Source organism: Geotrypetes seraphini, chromosome 4 (assembly GCF_902459505.1).
Source record: "Geotrypetes seraphini chromosome 4, aGeoSer1.1, whole genome shotgun sequence".
Taxonomy (NCBI): Eukaryota; Metazoa; Chordata; class Amphibia; order Gymnophiona; family Dermophiidae; genus Geotrypetes; species Geotrypetes seraphini.
Genome location: NC_047087.1, coordinates 96667265 through 96692733, shown reverse-complemented (window position 1 = coordinate 96692733; position 25469 = coordinate 96667265). Strand labels below are relative to the sequence as shown.

Here is a 25469-nt window from a genome sequence, read left to right as displayed (position 1 = left end):
ACTAAGATGTCGACAAATCTAAGAAACCCAGCTCTCAAACAAATAGGTTTTCAACATTTTACAGAATAAACAATATCATGGCACCAATCCAAATCCTTGTTCTAAGATAAGCAAATGTGAATTGATGATAAATTTTATATTTCACATTTTTTTTAAGATTGGAAAAGAAAGCATATTATTTCTTCCAATCTAATGCCTCCTTGATTTTGTAAAATCAAACAGTTTTTCCTAATAGAAGAGGGGCATTGACCCAACAATGATTTAATGATGAAACAAGCTGACTGGGCAAAATAGTGGAAACTATTATAAAAATAAAATCATGGAACATGTAGACAAACATAATTTAACGGGACAGTCAGCATGGGTTCAGTCAAGGGAGATCTTACCTCACCAATTTGCATGACTTCTTTGAAGGTGTGAATAAATGTGGATAAAGTTGAGCTGGTTGTAGTGTATCTAATTTTCTCAGAGCTTTGTAAAAAGTTTTCTGAAAATCTAGAGTCATGAGATATGAGGCAATGTTCAGTTGTGAATTAGGAATTGGTTATTAGACAGAAAACACAGTAGGGTTAAATAGCCATTTTTCTCAATGGAGGAGGGTAAATAGTTGAGTGCCACAGGGATATATTCTGGGACCAGTGCTATTTAACTTATTTATAAATGATCTGGAAATTGGAACGACGAGTAATGTGATTAAATTTGCAGATGACACTAAACTGTTTAGAGCTGTTAAAATGCATACAGACTGAAAAATTGCAGGTAGACCTCAGGAAATTGGAAAACTGGGCGCCAAATAGCAAATTAAATTTAATGTGGACAAGTGCAGGTGGGATGGTGTTGGGGAGGGGTGGGGAGGTTCAAATCATTGGTTTATGTTTGGAAAAGGGGTCATAATATGTTACAGCTAGTTCCTCTATTGTATTATTTGTTAGAGTTGCAGGTTTTTGCTCTTTGTATCATCTTCAGTGTATACCTCCTTTTTCTTTGCGTACTGATTGTTTATTATAATGTGCTTGCTCTTTTGTTGTAGATGGGAGGGTTGGATAGGCTGGGACATTTTGTTGATGTACTAATGATGGTGTCACAGCTGTCTGGTTTCATGCATTTATTGTACTTTTTTGACATTGTCAATAAAAATTGTCAGTAACATGGACAAATGCAAAATGATGCACATTGGGAAGAATAACCCAAATCAGTTACCAGATTCTAGGGGTTCAGCGTCCAAGAAAAAGATATGGGTGTCATTGTGCTGAAACCTGCCTAGTGTGCAGTGGCGGTGGCCAAAAAAGCAAACAGGATTCTAGTTAAAAGGGGACAGATTCTGTACAAACGTAAGGAAGTTCTTCTTCACCCAAAGAGTGGTAGAAAACTGGACCGCTCTTCCGGAGGCTGTTATAGGGTCTGCTTCTACACATGTTCTGTTCTAGAAATTGTTGGAGTGAAAATGTGTAGAAACAGACCCTGCACAACCTTCAATATATGTACATACTTTAACCTCTAGATTTGTCCAGCCACTACTGACTTAGAGTTCATTCAGTGAATAAGCCAACCACTGTTACCACAGAGTTTCATCCTTATTGGTACAAATGGTAGTCCTTTCACAGGTGGATTACAGTAAATCTTTATATGCTGGTTTAAACTTATCTTTACTCAATAAACTTCAAGTTATACAAAATGCAGCTATTAGAATGATTTTCAGGTTGAAAAAATATGATGGTGTATCTGCATTTTACTATAAATTTCACTGGTTACCTCTTAAAGCCCTTATAATTTTTAAAGTACTGGTATCGTGTCTGGTATTTCATATTTTCACACTAATCCATCTAAACTTCTTATTGGTTTTTTCACGTTCTTTTCTTTTCTGTTTTTTCATGTTCTTTCTTTTCTGTTTGAACTCAGACTCTCTGAGTTTTTGTGAAATTTGTAAACTGTTTTTATTTGACAAGTTCCATTGAATTTATATATTATGTAATTCCCTAGTTTGTTGTGTTGGAACTCCTTTTTAATTGTAAATCACCTTGAACCAAGTGTGTGGTATAGTGCAATAAAGAAATGAAAAATTAGATTATAATGTTAATAAAAATGAGTCTGTTCCATGACTACATTCAAACCAAAGGGAGCCTTAGAGATGAAAAAAATAGTTCCATGGTTTATGCTTCAATAACTTACTATTGATATCATCCCCATACAGCAAAGTGAGCACCTCATCAATGATAGCAAACTTCATCTCTTGAAAATTCATGGGATTTCTGTACACAATAGGCCATAAGCAAAACCATATCCTGAACATCCACTTGATTTTCCCACATAAAGGCCACAAGAACACAAAATAAGAAGACAGCCAAAGCAGTGCAAGTACACTAGAACTTGAAAAAAAAGTTAAAAGTCCATGTAATTGCATAGAATTATTGTTCAACACTTGGGGATACACTAGCAGTATGAGCAAGGAAAATAAATCCAGGAGGTATATGAATGTCCATGGGTATTTCTGACCAATAAGAACGCACACCAAACAATCACACAGGTTGTGACCAGTCTTTAAAAATAAAACCTCAGTAGGTCCTAAAAAAAAAAAGAATGAAAACATAACACATGCCAATATTTTTGAATTATGTACTGTGTATATATGCTTAAAAAGGGGATGTACATAAGGCAGGAAGGTCTACTCTCTAACTCACAAAAATTAACTTTCAAAAGAGTATCATATGAGCTCTTAAATAGGCCTGTTTCACACTTTTGAAAGGATACCCCCCTCTCAAAACAAAAACAAAAAAACCCCACTCGGGCCATTACACAAAATAACTGTTTAAATTCATGAACTGAAAAACAAATATCATAGCCAAAAATATTGACTAATTAGCAGATTTGTTTCAGCTGGAGAGGACGAGTGTATGGTAATCACAAGCTGGCATAATTATATTGTATTTGTCATTTACATCTAACTCATTTTTATTAAGGATTTTATTACATTACATTACATTACAGATTTCTATTCCGCCATTACCTTTCGGTTCAAAGCGGATTACAAAAAGAGTTATGGAAGAAGGGTTACAACGTTAGATCAGAGAAGGTTTCCAAGAGAGGGAAAAGTAGGATCTGAGGTTAGGGAGGGGATGGTAAGAGGGGGGTTAAGCTTTATCATGGTATTAAGCTTTATTAAGGGATTTCTTGAAGAGTATAGTTTTTATTTCCTTTCTGAACATCTTGTAGTCTGGGGTTGTCAATAGGTTGGAGACTTGGTTGTCTATCTTCGCTGCCTGAGTGGCCAGTAGTCCGTTGTATAGTTTTTTCCGTTTTACTTCTTTGATTGGGGGGTAAGCGAATGGGGTGTGTGTTTTTCTATGCCTGGTAGAGGTGGTTTGGATGAGGTGGTCGTTTAGGTAGGTTGGGCTGTCTCCATTTATAGTTTTAAATAGTATATAGTAGAATTTAAATTGTATTCTTTCCTGGATTGGAAGCCAATGAGAATTGATGAATGCCTCAGTAATGTGATCATGTTTTTTCAATGAATAGACGAGTCTCAGGGCTGTATTCTGAATTGTCTGTAGTTGTTTAATCATTATTGCAGGGCAGGGGAGGTAGAGGATGTTGCAATAGTCTAGGATACTTAGGATTAGAGATTGTACTAGGAGCTGAAATTGTGTTTTTTCGAAGAATTTTCGGACTTGTCTAAGGTTTCTCATAACTGCGAAAGATTTCTGTATTGTTTTGTTAATTTGTGGTTGCATGGTGCAGCCTCTGTCAATAGTCATACCTAGAAGTTTTAGGGTGGTTTGCAAAGGGTAGTTGATAGAGTTGATTTCTAAGTTGGTTATGGTTGGGATTTTGTTATTTTCTAGGAGGATGAATTTAGTTTTGTCTGGGTTGAGTTTCAGTTTGTGGTCTTCCATCCAAGTTGTAACTGTTGCTAGAGTTCTGTGTAGTGTGTCTGACATTAAGAGTATTGGTTGGTCGAAAGGAATGAGAATGGTGATGTCATCAGAATAGCTATAAGAGGATAGGCCTTGTTTGTTCAGGTAAACGCCAAGAGAGGCCGTATATAGGATGAAGAGAGTAGGGGACAGTGGGGACCCTTGTGGAAAGCCGCAGGGTTGGACCAAGGTTTGGATTTTTCTTTGTCTGATTTTACTTTGTATGTTCTGGATTTTAAGAAACCTTCAAACCATGAGTATACTTTATCTGAGATGCCTATTGAGTCCAAGATTTGCAGTAGGATGTTATGGTCTACCAGGTCAAATGCCGCCGTCAGGTCCAACTGTATGAGCAGCATTTTTTTTCCAATGCTGAGGTGTTGTCTTGCTGTGTCGATAAGGGAGCCTAGTAGTGTCTCTGTGCTGAAGTTAGTTCTGAAGCCGGATTGCATGGGATGGAGTAAGTTATGGTCCTCGAGATAGTTGGTGAGGAATTTGGCTACTAATCCTTCTGTTAGTTTGATATATAGAGGTATTGAGGCTATTGGTCTGTAGTTGGATGAGAGGTCTGTTGATCCTTTTGGGTCTTTTAAGATTGGGGTGATGTTGATTTCGCTGAGGTCATTCGGGAAAATGCCATCTGTGAGCATGGTTTGTATCCAGTGTAGGAGTAAGGTACGGAACTTAGTGCTCGCTGATGACGGGAGATATGGCGGGCAGTGGTTGAGTTCACATGATGCGTGGCTGTACTTATTGTAGAGTTTGTTGAATTCGGTCCAATGTATCTTAGGGAATTGGGACCAAGATCTGTCTGCAGCACAAGATTCATTTTCTGTGGGGAGTATTGTGACTTCGAGTAGGTGGGTTGGGTTACTAATGAGAGTAGCTCTGGTGTTTGTAATTTTATTTTTGAAGTGTTCAGCTAGGAGGGAGGCTAAAGGGGAGGAGTTATTGTTAGTGGTCAAATAGGGTATGGTGTTTGTTAGATCTTTTAATATTTGGAATAGTTTTTTGGTGTTTGGGTTTCTGTGCCTATTAGGTTGGTGTAATGTTTTTTTCTCTTCTCTTTTAATAGAAGTTTGTATTGTTTGTTAATTTTTTTCCAGGCGGTTTTCGTGTGATCTTGGTTGGTTTTTCTCCATTTTCTTTCCAGACGTCTACATTGTCTCTTGGGTAGGAGTAATTCTTCGTCGAACCATTGGTCTGATCGTCTGCATGTTCTGGTTTTGGTTCGAAGTGGGGCTTGTTCATCAAGGATGTTGTTGCTCAAATAGCCCCAGTGTGAAATGAAGTCTTTGGGGTTATCTTCTTGGATTGTTTCGTCTACTTTTGACCAGAAAATGGCAGGCTCGATGCGTTTGCGTGATGTGTAGGTTACTATTTTGGATATTGGTTTGGATTTGTTTTTGGTCCAGATGATGTTGAAGGTGTAAGTGTAGTGGTCTGACCAGAGAGATGGGGACCAGGTTCCATTAGACGTTTGAATTTCTGAAGTAGATGTTTGATGGGTCATGAAGGCTGCAATGTCCAGTTGGTATCCTTTCTCATGAGTAGTTTGTGGGTTTAAAATTTGGAAGGATAAGGCATTGAGGAAAGAAAGTAGATTGTCTACTGGCTTGGATGAATGGTCTTCAAGATGAAGGTTTAGGTCTCCTAGGATAAGATTGTGTGCTGCTGTAAGTGAGTTTTGGTATATGAAGTTTTCAAATTCGGATCTAACCATGGCCCAGTTTCCCGGTGTTATATAACAGAGCATGCAGTTTAGTGAGTTTTTCAGTGCGGTGGAAGAGATTTGACATGCTAAAAGGTTCATGTAAGGGGTGGAAGTTTTTTCCAATATGTTTAAGGTTAGGGAGTCTTTGAGTAAGATCGCTAATCCACCTCCTCTTTTTTTCTCTCTGCAGGTCACTGTAATTTTGTATCCTTGAGGGCAGACTTCTGTAATTCTTGGGTCTGTGTCCGATGTTAGCCAGGTTTCTGTGAGGAAGAGGCAGTCTAGGTTTTTGTTTTTTATCCAGGTTTTTATAAGTTCTGTTTTTGGACCTAGTGCTCTGACGTTTAAGTAGGCACAGTTGGGGCGTGGCTTGGACACGCATGAAGGAGGTCGGTTAACAGAAGAGCTCCGTATAAAAAGTCCTTGAAAGAATAAAAAAGTCGCAAAAATTTGAAGAATTAAGATTAAATTTATGATAAAAATAAACTCGATGGCGTCAGGAAAGCAAAATAAAAACGACTTCGCAGTCTCTGGAAGCAGCAAGAGAGCAAAGCCCGAACAAGAGTCAGGATCCAAAACCGCAGATCCAGAAGTAATGAAAGAACTTAAAGAAATCAAACAAATGCTTTCAATTCTCACAAAAAAAGTTACAGAATTAACAGATGATGTTTCAACATTAAATAAAAAGATGGATCTAATCGAATTAAAATCTAACGATTTAGAAGAAAGAATGATAACTGTGGAAGAGGAAATTCTAAACACAAAAACTGAAAAAAAGAAAATTGAAACACTTACTAAAGAACTGGAGGATTATTCGAATCGTGAGAGAAGAAGCAATGTTCGTCTGATAGGTTTACCGGAAGGAGCAGAAAAGGGGAATCCGGTGACCTTTATAGAAAACTTATTACCAAAACTACTTCCTCTACAAACTAAATATCCCATAGAGATTGAAAGAGCACATAGAGTGCCAACAAAGAGGTCAGAAAAGCATCAAGGACCGAGGCCACTGATATTTAAACTACTACGCCACCAACAGGTTATGGAAATTTTTCATCTTGCAAAACAGAATAAAGGTTTACAATATCAAGATGCCCGTATTCACTTTGTCCCGGATTTTGCAAAAAGCACAGCAATTAAAAGAAAGAAACTGCTGGATTTGAGACCACAACTACGTGAACTGGGAGCAAAATTTGGTCTTGTATACCCAGCAAATATGAAAGTAACCATAGCAAACAAAACTTTAACCTTTGATAATGCTGAAGAGCTACAAAAATATATACTAAACCAGGAAATGCCAATGTCATCTTAATTTTCTTTATTTTATTATAATTCAAATAATTTGAATGTCAAGTTTGAATGTCTTATAATATAAACAGGTAGTGGAAATGATATGTTTTTCATTGTATTAAGAAGAGCTAATATCACCTTGTATTTTTTGAAATTATTGATTGAATATAATAAGTATTTAGCAGATGAAAAACGGTATAGAATGTTTTTGACTCTGTTCAAAAAATTCCTTCAACGATCTTTTTACTAGAAATATGGATAGATTATACATTCTAGAATGGAATGATTCTTCAAATGATAAATTAACATATAAGTATACAAGATCTTAGATAAAAGTAATATAGTTTTTAAACAAGGAAGAATATAATATTTATTAGATAATAAATAAGAACTTAAATATAAAAACGAGATATAAGCCCTTAATTGGTTTTAGAAAGTTAATAAATAAATTAACTATTGATATTAATAATAACAGATGCTGTAATGAGCAGATCCTAAATACTATTATGTGATTGAATCATGGTCCAGAGCTTTCTTCCTATGGAATGTATGTAAGAATGAATGAAGATGTATGTATATATAACCCACTTCTCAGAAGACAATACAGGAAGAATAAACCTATTAAAAATCCTTTCTCGGATTCAATGGAACTACAAATCCCAGAAGTCCTTGCAAAAGGAAATACATGTAAAGAATAACTCTTAAAACCGGATGAACTATGAACAAATATGAATAAATAAACTACTAGACTTGATAATAAAGGATAAAGGATTACATCGGATGAAAGATCACAAAATAAACTAAAATTAGATCGTCGCTGGAACCGGAACTTATTCGGAATTAACAAACTATTGAAAAGAAATGAATAATACTCTGGATATAAAAAATACGAAGAAGAAGAAAGGAAGAAAAAATAATATTTACTTGGATGAATAAAGATAATGGAATGACACATCTTTAACTTTGATATATCTTAAAAATGAAACTAGGAAGTATGTTATATGAATGAGGTATGACTCTGTATAATGAAGGAAGGAAGCTCTGGAACGGGGAAAAAAAAAAAAATATCACATAGTACAAGTAGCACACATATGTGAAACATTGTTTATTTTCCAAAGAAATGAAACATCTCATTATATAATATATAAGTTTAAAAGAAATATAAGGATCTAGAATATATTCATAAACTTATATATTACTTAAAAATATTATAAAGAAATAGAATTAGAAAATATAAAGGTGATATATATGAATTTTATAAAAAAAAAAATGTACAATATTTTTCATATTATTTGAATTAATAAGATATACTAATAGTTATAAAATATGAAAATGATGCAGAAAATAATATTTGAAAAGATTAAATTTAACATTGGGAAAAAAAAAAAAAGGCAAAATGTTTAAATATTATATGGATTGTTAATGTTATTTAGTAATATTTGATATATTTGTGACTTATATCTGAATCTTAACAGGAAATGGACTTTTGTGGAGTGTTTTGATACCTGACCTAAGATGCGTGTTGCCAAGCATACACAGTTAATATTGGGGGGGAAGGGAGGGGAGGGAGGGAAGATGGGAAGAAAGAGAATGGGGAAAATATATTATTACAAAGTGTGGATATCTGAAAATAATAATCATATGATTTCATGTCAAATTTTAATTACAAAAGTAAATGGATATTAAAATTTTTTCAATTAATGTCAATGGCTTAAATCATTCTATAAAAAGAAAAAAATTATTAGGTTTTCTCCATAAGCAAAACGCAGATATTTATTTCCTACAAGAGACACACCTTTCGGACACTGAATCTAGGAAGCTAACAGAAGGATGGATATCAAAATGTTTTTATTCACCGGCAATAGGGAAGAAAGCAGGGGTAGCGATAATAATAAATAAGAAATGCAAAGCTGATTTTAAATTAATAAATTCTGACTCTTCAGGAAGATGGATACATATTAAAATGGATCTGGGAAATACAACCCTGGATTTATTTAATCTTTATGCTCCTAATTCGAACCAAATGGAGTTTTTTAATCAAATTCAACAGATATTACTACCACTGGCTACTTCTAACTTAGTAGTAGCTGGAGATTTCAATGCTGTAATGGATCCAATTGTGGACAAGAAACCAAGTAAAATCATAAAATCTTTAGGACTAGATAATTTAATACAATCTTGTAATTTAATAGATATATGGCGTATCCTTCATTTTAATGATCGAGAATATTCTTTTTGTTCTCAGGTCCATAAATCTTTTTCAAGAATTGATTATATATTTGTAACTAATAACATAGCGCAGCGTGTATCAAAAGCAGTTATAGATCCAATTATAATTTCAGATCATGCTGGTGTGTGGATTAACCTTAAGAATTATAATATTGATCAATTTAATTCAATATGGAGATTTAATAATGATTTATTAGCAGATTCGAAATTCTTAGAAGATCTTAAAGTAAAAATGCAAGAATTCTTTCAACTTAATTCTTCAGATGACATTAATATAGAAATTTTATGGGATGCTTTTAAAGCAACAATGAGAGGAAATATTATTTCTTATTCAGCTTTTATTAAAAAACAACTTAAAAAACAATATGAAGATATGGAAAAACAAATTAAATTATTAGAAAATAAATTAATTAAAAAATGGGAAAACAATACATTACAAGAGTTGTTAAAAGTAAAAGTTAAATATAATGAGATTTCTTCTCAATATGTGAGAAAAGACATTTTCAATAAACAAGTACAATATTATGGCAATTCAAATAAAGCGGGAAAATTATTAGCAAATTTTCTTAAAGCAAAGAAAAGAAAATCTAAGATTATTGCAATAAAAGATATACAAGGTAACACACATACCAGCACAAAAGATATTATAACACAATTTCTTGATTTTTATAAAGAATTATACACTTCTAATTCTTATAAAAATAAAGAACAAGAAGGATTAACATTCTTAAATTCCTTTCTTGGACCTAATATTCCGGATCATATAAAAGGAAGTTTAGAAGATCCTATATCTTTAAAAGAAATAGAAACAGCATTGAAGTTTCTTAGAGTTGGATCCGCTCCAGGTGGAGATGGGTATACTGTTGAATTTTATAAATCATTTCAAAATATCATTTTACCACATCTGTTAAATTTATATCAATATCAAATAAAGAATGAAAATATTTCAGGTACTATGGCAGAATCGATAATTATAGTCTTACCAAAACCAAACAAAGATCCTACTCTGGTTTCAAATTACAGGCCTATTTCGTTATTAAATGTGGATAATAAGTTAATGGCTAAAGTATTAGCACTTAGATTGGCAAAAGCTCTTCCTTTCATTATAGATGTACATCAAACAGGATTTATTGCTAAAAGACATTCATCAAATAATACTAGACTAGCATTCCACTCATTAAATTTAGCAAAAAATATAAATGATCCAGCTTTTCTAATATCTTTAGATGCAGAAAAAGCTTTTGATAGAGTGGAATGGAATTTTATGTATCAAGCTTTACAATGGTTTGGTATAGGCTCCGGTTTTATTAAAATGATCCAGACATTGTATAGCTCTCCTGGTGCAAGATTATATATTAATAATAATTTATCAACTAGATTTAATTTGCATAGGGGAGTTAGACAAGGATGCCCTTTGTCTCCATTACTTTTTGATATTGTCCTAGAACCTTTATTAATTGCAATAAATAAGACTAAGGAGATAAAGGGAATCACGTTTTCCAACTGGGAATTTAAACTTTCTGCATATGCAGATGATATTTTATTATATTTAAGAGAACCGGATACTACTATTCCATGTATACTTAATTTATTAGAGAAATTCGGCACTTTTTCTGGATATAAAATTAATTGGAGCAAATCTGAAGTCCTCCCAATTAATGTTCATTGTACGAAAGGACTATTTGACCCATATTCATTTATTTGGAAAGAAGATGGAATAAAATACTTAGGAATTATGATCAAAAATACAATTGAAGACACAGTCAAAGAGAATAAAAAACTTTTATTGAAAAAAATAACAGAAATGTGTGAGCAATGGAATCCATTACATCTTTCTTGGTGGGGAAGAATTCAAACAATTAAAATGATGGTATTGCCTGTGGTTTGTTATCAAATGAGTATGATACCAATATTTTTTCAGGGGTCATTTTATAAAAAACTTAACAATATTCTTACAAAATTTGTTTGGTTTGGGAAAAGACCAAGAATCGCTTTAGTATCATTACAAAGACCAATTGTGGAAGGGGGGGTAAATTTTCCAAATTTTTATAGATATCATCAAGCCTATATTTTAAGACAGGGTATGTATTGGATCCTCCCAGATCTCATGGAAAATGTACCAGATTGGCTGTATTTAGAATGGCAGCTCCTGTTCCCTTTATATCCAGAACATCTAATTACCATAACAATGCCTAGGAGATATAAAGATAACAGAATCTTTTTAGATACTTGGAAAACATTGAGATACATAAGTAACCTATCACCAGAACCAATAGCTAAATCTCTAAATCAATCAATATGGGTAAACTCCAGGATCAGAATTGGCGGATTTAAAATCGTCTGGAAACAATGGATAAATGCAGGAATAAGAACATTGAATGATGTCATATCAGAAGGTTCCTTGCTTAGTTTTTCACAATTGCAAAATAAATTTGGACTAAATAAAACACAATATTTTAAATGGATGCAATTGAAGCAAGCCATTCAGGTAGGGTTCCCTGAATGGAAAGATCTTAATACCCAATATAGTTTGCAAGTTTTATGTTTCCAGGCGGATTTCTTGGGACACCAAGCCGCAAAATGGTATAAATTAATATATGGATTTCTAAATAAAAAAAAGAAAACTGGACTTAGGGATATTTGGAGCATTGAGATTGAACAGACAATTTCTGCATCTCAATGGCCAAGATTCTGGTCCTGGAGATTAAGATTAACAAAGTCAGCATCTATGAGTCAAACATGGATATTTTTATTACATAGAGTGTTATGGACCCCGACGCGCTTGCAAAAAATAGATAATACTAGATCTAATAGATGCTGGCATTGTAAAATAGAAGTAGGGACATTAGATCATTTAATTTTTTTTTGTCCTTGCATAAAAGCCTTTTGGAATTTAATTTGGCCCCAAATTAACATATTACTAGAAAATCATATTGGTCTCTCATATGATACCATATTATTTGGTACTGCAATGAGAACACAAAGTCCAATATCAGCAAACAATAACAAATTGCTTTTAATATTGACAGGAGTTGCCATGCAGCAAATCACACAAAATTGGAAGGATTATACCAAGCTAAATTATACATTCTGGTGGAACTCGGTGTGTCACATATACAAAATGGAGAAAATATTGGCATTACAACAAGGAAATATAAAAAATTTTAAGAAAATATGGGATCCATTGACAAAATATTCTAAAGATCAGATATCTTAACACATTGATAATAATAATATAGGGTTAGGGAGGGAAATATAGAAATTAATATGAGGAAAAATGAAAAAACAAATAACAGGGGAAAGGGATTCAATATATATGATATGATATTGTACATACAACTATAATTATTATAAACTAAATATTATGCTATTCATTTATTGTAAGAATGAAAATTTTATAAATAAAAATTAAAAAAAAAAATAAGTAGGCACAGTTAAGGGTGGTGGTTTCTGTTTGGTGGTTGTGAATCATTTTAGGGTAGATGAGTGAATTTGGGTTATGGTGCGGTTTAGTCTTGGGTTGTGTTGCTCTTCTTCCCCATGCTGGTGTTATGGGGTGTTGAACGCTTGTTTGGTGGTTGGAGTTTCTGTCTATTGGAACTCTCCTGTTAGGGTGAAGGGTTTTGATTGCAACTGAGCTAGTGGGAATGTTGGGTAGGTTGTTTGCTTTTACCTTACAGCTGGATATGAGAAGGATTATTAATAGAATAATCTGGGTGTTTGTTTGTGGAATTAGCTTCATTATGGAGGTGGGGCTGCTGGTAGAGGCAATGTAGTTTTCAGTGATTAGGTTGTTGGATGTGTTTAGTGTCTGGGTAGGAGAGTGGGTTGTGGAGGGAGGTGTTGAGGACCGGCGAGAAGGTAAAAGAAACTAAAACCGGCAAAATCAAACTTTTAATCTGTTGGGGAGATCCCACTGAGCCTTCCAACTGGCTCAGTGGTGCACCATCGGGAGGGGAAAGTTAAACAAAAGCTCTCTTAAACAGAAAAACAACCATCTTTCAAGGTAACAGAAAACAATTTACAGCCCATTTACTTTGAGGAGGAGAGAAAAAAAAGACAATACAGAAAGAATAACAGTATAAAGTACAATTACCAAGATAAATAACCCCACCTAAACTACTTTAAACTCTGCTATAACCCACCAAATCCTAGAACAAATAAAACAACAAACCAAGAGCTAAGTGCCACATGGCCCATAGGTATAAAATAGGACATGTAGTATTTAGCATACACTAAGCTTTAGTGAAAGAGATCCTAAATTCAAAAGCTTTAAAAAAGACGTTGATTTCCAGAATACAAAATGTAAACATTTACATAGAAACCTAAAGTAAAAAGAAGCTTCTGTCATCTTCACTTGAGATTTCAGAGCCGAAAACATTGCTCATTCAATATACAGTAGTTGAAGTATGGGAACATCTGAGAAAAGTTGAATTCTTTGCCAACTAAAAGATTTTTATGCTTAAAGTAAGTTTTCATAATGGCATTATACAGTACAGTGGTACCTCGGTTTACGAGTGCACCGGTTTGCGAGTGTTTTGCAAGACAAGCAAAACATTTGCAAAATTGGCACCTTGGAAACCAAGCATGGCTTGATTTTATGAGCCGCCCCCCTCCACCCCCGCGATCCAGCACCCTCCCCGACGCGATCGGGAACCCCCCTCCCCCTCGCCACTTCTTATAGTCATCTGAGCACCGGCATGTCCTGTGCTTGGTGCCGGTGCCCGAAGATCGTCCTCCTCTTCTGCTGGGCCTTGAGCATCTGTGCATGCTCATGGCCTGCGAGTTCACGTTCAGAACATGAACTCACAGGCCTTGAGCATGCGCAGATGCTCAAGGCCCAGCAGAAGAGGAGGATGATCTTCGGGCACCGGCACCAAGCACAGGACGTGCCGGTGCCCAGATGACTGTAAGAAGTGGTGGGGGTGCCTGATCGGGGGGGGGGGCTGGATCGCAGGGGGGGGGCCTATGGGGAAACTCGCTTTGATAAACGAGCATTTTGGATTACGAGCATGCTCCTGGAACGGATTATGCTCGTAATCCAAGGTACCACTGTATATGTCTTTTAGGGGCTCATTTTCAAAGCACTTAGTCACACAAAGTACCATAGATTTCTGTAGTACTTTGTGTGTCTGTTAAGTTCTTTGAAAATGAACCCCATAGCTTCTTATACTATTATACCTGTGAACCAAAAAGAAAAAACACATCAAAATGGTTTTTGTCGTATCTTCCACAGAACTGGGCCAATCAAATGAAATTTAGTGTTTTATGTCCTGGATGAAGTTGATGTAAAATGTTGTAAATATTTCCCACTGCACCACAACACTACCTTTTGAAAATGAATTGTGAACTGAATAAATACACGTCATTGTGCTCTTGAGAGCGAATTGAGCATGGTCGTCCACTGCCTGGCTTACAATCCACAGTGCCTTTTGCTCGGATCTTGTGTAGCAGCACATCAAGGCCATCTTTGTTCCAACCCTTCTGTGGGAACTTTCAACAATCGTCGACTGCTGTAACCTTTTAGCTGTACCAAATTCTTTATCGGAATTCAGTCTTCTGCAGTGAAAACCATTTTGATACAGAGATAGTTTGTAAATTGTCTGCTTCTGCACGTATCCCATAGCAACAATTCATTTTCACAAGGTAGTGTTGTGGTGCGGTGGGAAATACATACATTTTACATCAATTTAATTCCGAACTTGACGCACTAAATTTCATAAGAATTAGCCGAGTTCTGTGGAAGATACATCAAAAAACATTTTGGTGTGGAGGGTTTTTTTTGGGTTCACAGTGTATATGTGCCATCAGTGAGGAAGGGAAGATGCTTGTACTATAGATGTACTTTTATGTTGCATGTGCTTAATGTTTGTTGCCTTCTCTTTAAGTACAAATTCTATGTATTTATTTATTTAAGAGAGTGTGTCCTGAAGGGAAGGCCGTTCCACCTGTTTAGGCTTCTACTCCAGTACCATGAACCGGAACTTTGTTCATTCCTGGACACTAAAAAGGTCACACCAGACTGCTATGCACTCAGATGGGTAAGTGAAACTGGCCTCACCTTGCTTTCCTGTCACTATCTCAAACTCCCTCTATTCCTTGTATCCACGGGTCTGCAAACTAGTTTTCAAAGGAAATCTTCCTCTTTGAAAATCCCTTGTCTAGTTTTGTAAGTACAGTCGACTCCGCTTAAGTCGACTCCGCTTAAGTGCAAGCCCTTTGGACCGGTTCGCCATGTGCGCTTAAATGGAGTGTGCGCTTAATCAGAGTATCATGTGAAGAGAATCAAGCGCCGTCATTTTTCTCATGGGATCAGCAGCTCGGGGGCAGGATTCCATGCTTGCATCGATCACTGCCATCACATATCTTAGAATGAGTGACCTGTAATGACGTTTGAAGTTTGCGATTATCCCTTGGTTTTTGTTGCTTTCATATTCAACAGGCAGCACCTTGAAGCCAACAGCTTTGCTACGTTTGAAAGCAATGTATAGGTCTCTATCCCTTTAAGTGGGAGACCATATATGAGCAACTGAAGAAGGTCCTGGAGTACACCACTCTCGGGGAACAGGCCCTTCCAATATAAGTACAAGTATACTGTAATAACAGCGCCTAAACTGCGTCAGACATCAGCATGGTGGACACGTTCAGCCAAAGACAATGATTTTTGTCCACGCAATGTCATGGTGCAGTTCCGAAAGTTTGAACGCATGGACAGTCCTAGACTGCTGTTCCGAAACACATGGCTCATCTACGTGAATGCTTTTAACCGGAGTGAACGTTACCTGAAAGAATAGAGGTGGGACCTACTTCTGTCCCTTATATAATTTTACCCCAGCAAAATAAGGAATGAAGAACAAGCCATGACAGATGTGGCTCTATGTAGTAAATAACTGCAACATGTAAACGCATGTACCATATCAGTGCTCATAAGCGGATTGGGTGCTTATCAGAATTGTAAACATCCGGAGTTTACGTCCATTGACTTTAATGTAAAAAAAAACGGGACCGTGGTAGGCAGTAGAGAATGACACGGGGAGCGATCCCCGCAGGGAGCTGCGGCGTGGCTGCGGTTTGGCTGCGGGTTATGGAGACTCCAAAGCCAAATCGCCGCAGACACGGGGACAAAAGTTTTCACCGCCCGCAAAAACGGTGAAAAGATTTGTCCCCGCAGGCCAATGTACCCCCTTCTAGGAACCGCTATTTACCTGTGTTTCATCGTGCTCCTCATTTGTCAGATCAACCCTTCCTGCCAATAGAACCCGCCCCCCCCCCCCCCCGACGATCGCCGGCAGGAAGGTGCTCAGCCCTTCATGCCGACAGAACCAGCCCTCCCCAACGATCGCGGCAGGAGGGTACCCAACCCCTCCTGCCTACCCCAACAGCCCCCCCCGACGATCGCAGCAGGAGGATATCCAACCCCTCCTGCCAGCTCCCCAACAGCCCCCCTATGATCACTGGTAGGAGGGTGCCCAACCCCTCCTGCCGGCCCCCCCAACGGCCCCCTATATCGCCAATAGGAGGGTGCCCAACCCCTCCTGCCGGACCCTCCCCCAACAAACCCCGCCATCCCGAAACACTACCCTTAGTCTTACTTTCCAAGTTGGACCGGACAGCTCCTCGCTCGTCTGGCCAGCAGGCCTGCCTCCGTCCAAATGAGGCGGGCCCGCCCCTACCCTGCCCAACCCACAGGATCCTAGGGCCTGATTGGCCCTAGCACCTAAGGCCCCTCCTATAGCGGGAGTGGCTTTAGGTGCCTAGACCAATCAGGCGCTAGGATCCTGTGGGTTGGGCAGGGTAGGGGCGGGCCCGCCTCATTTGGACGGAGGCAAGCCTGCTGGCCATACTTGTGAGGAGCCGTCCGGTCCAACTTGGAAAGTAAGACTAAGGGGGTTCCGGGGTGGGAGGGTTCGTTGGGGGGGGGTCCAGCAGGAGGGGTTGGGTACCCTCCTGCCGGCGATCTTAGGGGAGGCCATTGGGAGGACCGGCAGGAGGGGTTGGGTACCCTTCTGCTGCGATTGTCGGGAGGGCCGTTGGGGGGGGTCTACAGGAGGGGTTGGGTGCCCTCCTGCCCTGATCGCTGGGGGGAGGGGAGACTTGCAGCCCATCAGAGCCAGCCTTGATTGAGCTGTAAACTAGAGAGTGACACGGGGAAAATATTTGTCCGCGAACTTGGTCCCCATCCCTGTGAGCTCTGTCTCCATGAGCTCGGGCCCTATCCCCATCCCATCCCCACAAACCATCTCATCCCATTTCAACAAGCCTCAAATAGTTTTATACTGAACTTATTTTATTCAAGTATAAAAAGAAACAATATTCTATACAATTGTCATTTTATAAATTAGAGCTTTGGCTGCTGAACTAGAGGAAGAGTTTTAAAGTTTTAAAGAATGTTTCCTTTATACGTAAATAAAGAAAAGTATATAAAATCGTACCCGTTTGAGGCTTTTATGTATGCAGCGGTGACGGTGACGGGGCGGTGAATGGGGTGGCAGTGGCGGTGACGGGGCGGTGAATGGGGTGGCAGTGGCGGTGACGGGGCGGTGAAGGGAATGGCGGTGACGGGGCGGTGCAGAGGATGGTGAGACGGGGACGGGGCGGTGACGGGGACCAATTTTTTCACCGTGTCATTCTCTAGTAGGCAGGTGTGGATAACTGAAGCGTGTGCTTAACCGACATGCACTTAGGTGGAGTCAACTGTACAGACTTTCTGCTGGAAAGTATATACATGGAGTGAAAAATAAGTAAACTCATGTGATCTTTATTGGGAGTGGCCCAAACCCTGCCATTCTTCGCAGTATTCAGGGGGAGAGGAGACTGTTTCCAAGGGTCTTTCTTCATGAGTAGACACTCATTTATTCACAAAGAATTCCTTTGAAAATTGTCCCCTTAAAAGTACTGAGAGAAGAACCACAGGCTAAGATTTAGTGCAGCTGCGAATTCAGTCCAGTCTTTGCCACTGTCCCATTACACTTTAATTTGAAAAGCGCTTTTCTCTGTTATTACCAAGAACATTTCTTTACTACACAGCTGATGGCAGGTAAATGCTATGCAGAAAGCTCGCTGTCGGGCAAATGCTCAAAACCTGATTCCAGTGTGGGAAGTAGAGAGTTGCGCGGGGACAGAAATCCCACCCGTCCCCACCCGTCCCCGCCAAAATCCCACCCATCCCCACCCGTCCCCGTGAGGAATCCCTCCGTCCCCACCCGTCCCCGTGAGGAATCCCTCCGTCCCCACCCGTCCCCGCGAGGAATCCCCTCCGTCCCCACCCGTCCCCGCGAGGAATCCCCTCCGTCCCCACCCGTCCCCGCGAGGAATCCCCTCCGTCACCATCCTTCCCTATAAACTTCAGAAATAGTTATTTTATTTAATTATGCTACTGAATTAAAGGCTCTGGTAGAGACCCATTTACAAATAAGCAAAGAGACTATTAATTTGGAAATATTAATTGGGAAGAATACATACTTTGTAAATGGGTTTCTACCAGAACCTCTAATGTAAATATAAAATATAAATACTCAGCTGATGAGAACCCACAAACTGTCAGCTGAGGACTTCCTTTGCAGTTGGCCTGGGGTCCCTTTTGCCAAGCTTGGCAGGCAGCAGTAGCGTCCCTGAATCACAGATGCTGGCACCTCAGTGGCTCATGGATGCTGCCAGCGACTGCTGCGCTTGGTGGAGGGGAGTTCTGACCATCTCTAGAGGAGGTCCTCTGCTGGCGGTGCTTGGGGATCCCCACCAGTCACAGCAAGGGCCAACAAGTACTTCAACACTGTAGAAATAAAAACAGAAATGCATTTCCTTTTCTTTTGAACACAAAACAAAGATATCTGCCATATACATTTCCCAAGGCAGATGACTCTATGCAATGTCACCTCGGTAACAAAATACAAAAATAGACAAATACACCCCCTCCCTTTTTACTAAACCACAATAGTAGGTTTTAGCACAGGGAGTTACGCTGAATGCCTCGCGCTGCTCTCAATGCTCATAGGCTCCCTGCGCTAAAAAACAATATTGCGGTTTAGTAAAAGGGAGCCATAGTGCAAAATATAGACAGCAGATATAAATTCTCAAAACAGACACATTTTGATCACTAAATTGAAAATAAAATCATTTTTCCTACCTTTGCTGTTTGGTGATTTCATGAGTCTCTGGTTGCACTTTCTTCTTCTGACTGTGCATCCAATCTTTCTTCCTTTCTTTCAGCCTCCTGTATGTTTCCTCTCCTCCAGACCTCATTCTCTCCCCCAACTTTTTCTTTCTGTCTCCCTGTTCCCCCTTCTTTCTGTCTCTCTGTCTGCCCCCTTTCTTTCTTTCTCCGTGCCCTCCCCCAAGCCACTCGGTTTGCTGCCACCGCCATCGGGGAATAGTCCCCAAGCCACCGCTGTCCCAAGCTTTCCCTGCAGAAGCGTCGCGCTGACCAGCATTCCGCTCCCTGACGTCAATTCTGACGTAGGAGAGGAAGTTCCGGGCCAACAAGGCATTTCTCCTCATTCCATCCAGCCTGAGCCCCATCTCTCCTTGATCCAGCATTTCCCTTCTGTGTCTGTCAGAATTACCATTCCACCTATTTTCCAGCATCACCCTTCTTTGTGTCCATCTCACCTATATCCCTATCTCACCACTTTTTCAGAATCTTCATTTGTCTCTGTCCTTGTCTTTACCCCATATTCACCATTTGCCCTTTCAATGTCTTTATCTCCCCCCCCCCCCATACACACTTTTTCAGCATTACTTCTATGTCTCTATTTCACCTCCTCTTCATGTCCCCTCTGTATCTCTATCCTTATTCAGAAGGTCCTGCTTACCCTTTCTCTTCTTTGTGTCACTATCTCCATTTTCAGCTTTCCCCCTTTTTCCTTTGTTAATGCACCCTGTAGCCAGAATCTTTCCACCCTCTCTCCACTCCGGCCCAGCCCAGTATGAAATATTTCCTTTTGTTTCTCTCCCCTCTCTCTTCTCCTCCCTCACCCACGAGTCCTGCATCTGGCCCTCTCCCTTCTACCTGCACCTGGCAACACCCCCCTGCTCCGCGGCTCTCTTAAGCAACTCGTCAGCAGCGGTGATCAAGACAAGCTGCCGACATCGAGGCCTTCCCTCTACGAGTCCCACCTTTGTGGAAAAAGGAAGTTGAAACAAGCGGGACTCGCAGAGGGTAGGCCCCGACGCCAGAAGCTTGTGTCGATCGTTGCTGCTAAGTTGCCGAAGAGAGCCGCAGGTAGAAGGGAGAGGGAGATAGGAAGGCTGTAGAAGCTCCGGAGCATGACACCGAACCCGGCCAGGATGATTTCTTTTTCAGGCTGCTGCTGCCGCTGCCATCCCCCACCCGAAATGACAAAAAACAGAGCCTAATGCCCGCGTCGGGAAATAGCCATGCTGAGCAGTGAGCTCAGCACGTACACAGATGAAAGCCTTGCTTGCTGATTGGTCCGGCGGCACGGTGGGGCGGGGCCGCCGGACCAATCAGCAAGCAAGGCTTTCATCTGTGTACGTGCTGAGCTCACTGCTCAACATGGCTATTTCCCGACGCGACGCCAGACTTGCATCGCCAGAATTTAGGTAGGTTGTTTTCATCCCCGTGGGAGTCCCGTGGGCAAGGGGGCGTCCCCGTGGGAGTCCCGTGGGTCAGGGGGGCATCCCCGTGGGAGTCCCGTGGGCCAGGGGGCGTCCCCGTGGGAGTCCCGTGGGCCAGGGGGGGAACCCGCGGGATCCCCGCGGGACCCGCGGGATTCCCGCGATCCCCGTTCCCGTGCAGACCTCTAGTGGGAAGCAATTAGTGTTGGACTAGTGCCGATGATGTTCAGAGAGCACCATCGTAGGGAACAGTGCGGGAGCATGTAGATGTAATCAAGCAGATGTAAATGAGGTGTTTAGCTGTTCCCTCCCAATGCTCAGAAACAGTGTACAAACCAAGCCCTGCCTTACTGCTGGAAACCTAATACCAGCTCCGATAGGTTTTCAGGGAATAGGGGGTTGAAAGTCACCTTGCTGGAACTTTTTCTCAAGTATCAGGCTTTCAATGAGCATTCCAGCCATGTGATCACTTAAAAAAAAAAATTGGAAACATTAGTTTTATTTGTCATGCCAGTTTCCTGAATTGAAATTTGCACATTGTTCACTGCAATAGAAGTGAGGAAAGTCTCTCAATGCTGAATAATTTTGTTCTTTACACCCCTCTCCCACTAGAGCGCTGGTTTTGTTCTCTCCACTGAATGCCAGCAAGCTCATCTATGATTTGGCAGCTCAGTCTATGCATTTTGCAACTGTGTGTAGTTCCCTTTCATAAGAAATACATTGGGTGGAAGTTAAAAGTTTAACCCTGCAGAAGAGTGGCTTTCCAGAGCCATCTGACAGGCCAATGAGTGCATTTTGGGAGTGATTGTCGGTCCTCTTCCCAGCTCCCTGCTTCCCAGTTTGACTAGGCATGTGCACAAGAACTTTGTTTACCCCACAGCTCTCGTGCTCACACATCAGGCACATTCCTCCTTCAGGCTAGGAGGGGCCTAGGGCGCCTGAGCTAATCGGCCTTGGGTCCCTCCTGATGCAGGGCTGCCATTTTGAAGAGGCGGACCCAGAGGCAGGAGGGAGTGGGCATCCTTCCTGCCAATTATTTTTCAACTACAAGATACAGGGTTTCGGGGGGGGGGTGTATCTGGGGTCCTGGCTCGGTGGGGGGGGGGAGGTTCGGCAGAAAGGGGAACGGGGTCCCTGTGTTTTTTTTTTTAATTAAACTTATTTATTTTATTTTATTTCAATGGGTGCAGCTGTTGTGCAGTTCCAGAGCTGTCAGTAGTTAACGACTGTAAAAGGGGGAGGAGTTGGTTCTCTTTTTGCATTGCAAAGGGAGCTCATTAGAATACTAATGAGCTCCTTGTGATGCATTTGCATAGGCTTCTTGGTGGCTGCTACGAGGGTTGGTAACAACCATGGAGAACCCATTTGAACATCAGAAGGAAGGTTTCAGTACCAGTAAAACTGCTTTAACGAATATAACTGATATGGAAACTTTGTGCATTGGAGCCTGAGAAATTATCTTGAAGAAAATTTCAGACTGGTCATTCAGATCATCATGACATCATGTTTTGATTACTGAAATGTGTTGTTAATTGGTGTAACGAGTTGTTGTAGGATGTTCACGTTATGAGCATATATCACCAGTGCAATTGCATTGGTTGCCTATGGTGCAAATAATAGAATTTAAGATCTTACTTTTGGTATTTAAAGTCTTGAGCAAGTGTGTATCAGCTATCAGCCACCTAGAGCTTTAAGATCTGCAAATATGGCAAAATTGGATGTCCCCTCTTTTCATGTGCTGAGACTAGAGGAATATCGCTTGCCTGTTTTTAATCTAATCAGTCCAAAATTATGAAATACACTGCCTTATCATCTTAAAATAACCCACAATATAGATATGTTTTAATAAAGAAAGGTTCATCTCTGTTGTATTTTTCATTGGTGGGTAATCAGAAATAAATTTAAATGGATAGTTACTAGTGTGTGTTAAGGTAATAGTGGATGATTTTTGTCTTAGTATGCATTAAAAGGCAAAATAGTGAATTATTTCTCATAATGCATGTTAGATTGCTGACTTGGCATTAGGAAATAATGAGATGCAAAGCACCTCAATTTATTTATTTTTTTCAGGAACGCTAACATTTTTTTTCCTTTTTATTTGATTTAGGCCATTGACATTCAATGAAAAAATGTTAATCACCATCTAAATCCAAAAATATAATTCAACAATAAGTCAAAAGCACCTCAATTTATTATATTAGTTGAATAACATAGCTTATATTAAGCTTTGCAAACTGTGTTTATTCCTCGAGCTCTTCAGGTAGGCTTATAGGGAAGAGGAGTATTGCTGATGATGGGGGAGACTGGCATTGAGGGTGGAGGGTTGCACTTTGTTAAAAATATCATGGCCTCTTTAAGCTGCATATTAGTGACCTGATGCACCCAGGTATGAAAAATAATACCAGCTTCAAGGTGCCGTTATTTTCCAGGCATAATACAGTTTACGAAGTTCAGTGCAAGCTGTGGAATTCATGTATTTCTGGCATCACTAACCTGTTACCACAGGTTAGTGGCTCCCTCTGTACAATGCTGTGGTAAAACGGCAACCTTTACTGCAGCATAGTAACTCTCCCCCTACCCCACCCCACTTTAGAGACCAGTCACTGAAGGTATCTTTGAATCACAATAGCAATACTGTATATCTAGGAAACTGTTAACTTTGGCAAAGCTTTTATTTGACTTCTTGCCTATATGTCTAAAATATAAGTATTCAGCAACACCTACCATTTTATCAGAAAAGTGGTCTCATTATCTTTTATACTCTTTTTCTCTTGGAAAAATGTTATTTATGGGGGCAGGGCAAATTGCACATGGTTTATGTATACAGGTATTGACCTAATATGTGACCATCTCTGGGAAGATGTGACTAAAGTCGCAGTTTCAAAGTGTAGCCAGCCGATTTGCATGTCATGGGTCCATAAGCAGTCTTTAAAAGTTCCCTTTTTGAGCTTCTGTGACTTTTTATTTTTTTATATAAAAGGATGGTGTTTGGACTGTTGTATTACAAATTTATTGCTCTAATAGAATTAATTAAAACCTCTTTTTTTCAGGTTACTTTAGTGACATTTTCCTTAAGATGGTCACATATCACCCTTTGAGCTATTACCTTTTTCTTTTCTTTCTCTGAAGGAATAAGAAATCATTCTGCAAATTGGGCACTTGGCACTTCCTGCTTATCCTTGCCTCCTTCTTGTAAAAATACCCAAACCACCACATTTTCAACAAAATTGGATTTATTATTGGCCGCAGCCATAGAATGCATACATCGTAACTCGCCAACATAAACAACATTACAAACCAAAATTCTTCAATCAGTACAATAATCATTTCTTTGTAAATTCCATCTGCTTGAACATAGAACAATCTTTTGTATCATTACTTAAACATTCCAATCAATGCCAGATTCTCAGGAGGATGCCTTCCCCCCGCCCCCCGGTTCTGATGCAGATGTTCCCCGGCTTGCAAGCAGGTAGACATGCCTCATTCAGTGTTCCCAGCTCTTCCCCCATGATGCTGGATATTAAAGCTTTTCTCCCACTGTATCCCTATATCTTCTCCTATCGGGGTACTGTGTCCCCGCCCCCCCCCCCCGTGTGATCCCGCCACTACCCGGGATAGCGAAACCTCGCTTGTCCCGGGTTCCCCATAATGGTCTATGGCTGCAGCCTGCTCAGTAGAACTTCTGCAAAATCCTGTATCGTGCTACTAAAAATATCCAAACCAATATCCGACAGGTGTACCCCATCTGGGCGATACACCCCTGGGCAAACATCTTCAAGCAACTCATGCGTGATGGAATAACCCTTTATATTCGGCATGAACTTGTGCATCCATTTGTTAATTTTTTTTTCTGGCTCGTTCTATTGCCTTGTGTGACCGTGCCCCCCTCTGTACCAGTCTAGGGACTATATGGGACCAAATCAAGATGGTATTGCTCCACATACCTGCCAAGGCCATGCAGTCCCGCTGCATTTTTTTTTTTTTTTTGATAGTAGCACCCTGTTTGTAAATGTTAGGTCGTTGCCTCCCAGGTGCACGATAAGGGCCCATGGCCCTGTGTAGGTCCGCGCCACCCACAGAAGGGAAGGCATTAACTGATCCCACAACATCCTCCTATTTTCCAACTATTGTCACAACTACCTCTGATCTTGGCAATCCCAGATTTTCACCCACAGGTCTCGCCTGTGCTCTCCGCTGTGCCCAATGTACAAACGAATGGCCGCATATCCAGATGTGCTTCTGATTCACTAACGCACCTGGAATGCAATTAGTCTAGCAGTTAGGGGCCCAAACGAATGTAAGACTTATAAGCATCAGACTTCCATCTACCTAAGGCCCTAATCTGCTGCTCGGGCAGGCCCCCCGCAGCCGTGGTAGTGGCTGCTCCAATCCGGAAGGAATGGGTTCGGAAATGGAAATTCTGCAGCCCTCTTTTTTGCAAACATAGTTGTAGCACCTTGGCAAATTGAAAACGGGTAAGTGGGGAGCCATCCTTGTGAATCAGCAGATAGCCAGAGCTTGCCGGCCTGCACGTCATGTAAGTTGTGAAATTGGCTACCGCGCATGCCCGTGTATCCCCGCAACTGCTCACGGTGATGGCTGCACCCTTGGCCGACTGGTCCGTCTTGGATCGCTGTATTATGATTTCCAAGGATGCCCCTCGAAATACCATGTTTTGCACCCTTAAACCTCCCTGGGCACCAGGTTGTCTGGAACTCGGAACCAATTCGCCCACCCGTAGGGCGTCATGAAAG

General features: G+C 40.1%; 1 protein-coding gene across 2 annotated transcripts in view; it reads left to right on the top strand.

The window, feature by feature from the left end:
- TBC1D23 (TBC1 domain family member 23) overlaps nt 1–25469 on the top strand; it is a 116031-nt gene that overhangs the window by 27717 nt on the left and 62845 nt on the right. For both annotated transcript variants that reach the window (XM_033940377.1, XM_033940376.1), the window contains exon 5: nt 15059–15182. In XM_033940377.1, coding sequence (XP_033796268.1) covers nt 15059–15182 — 124 coding nt within the window. The remainder of the gene's footprint in view (nt 1–15058; nt 15183–25469) is intronic.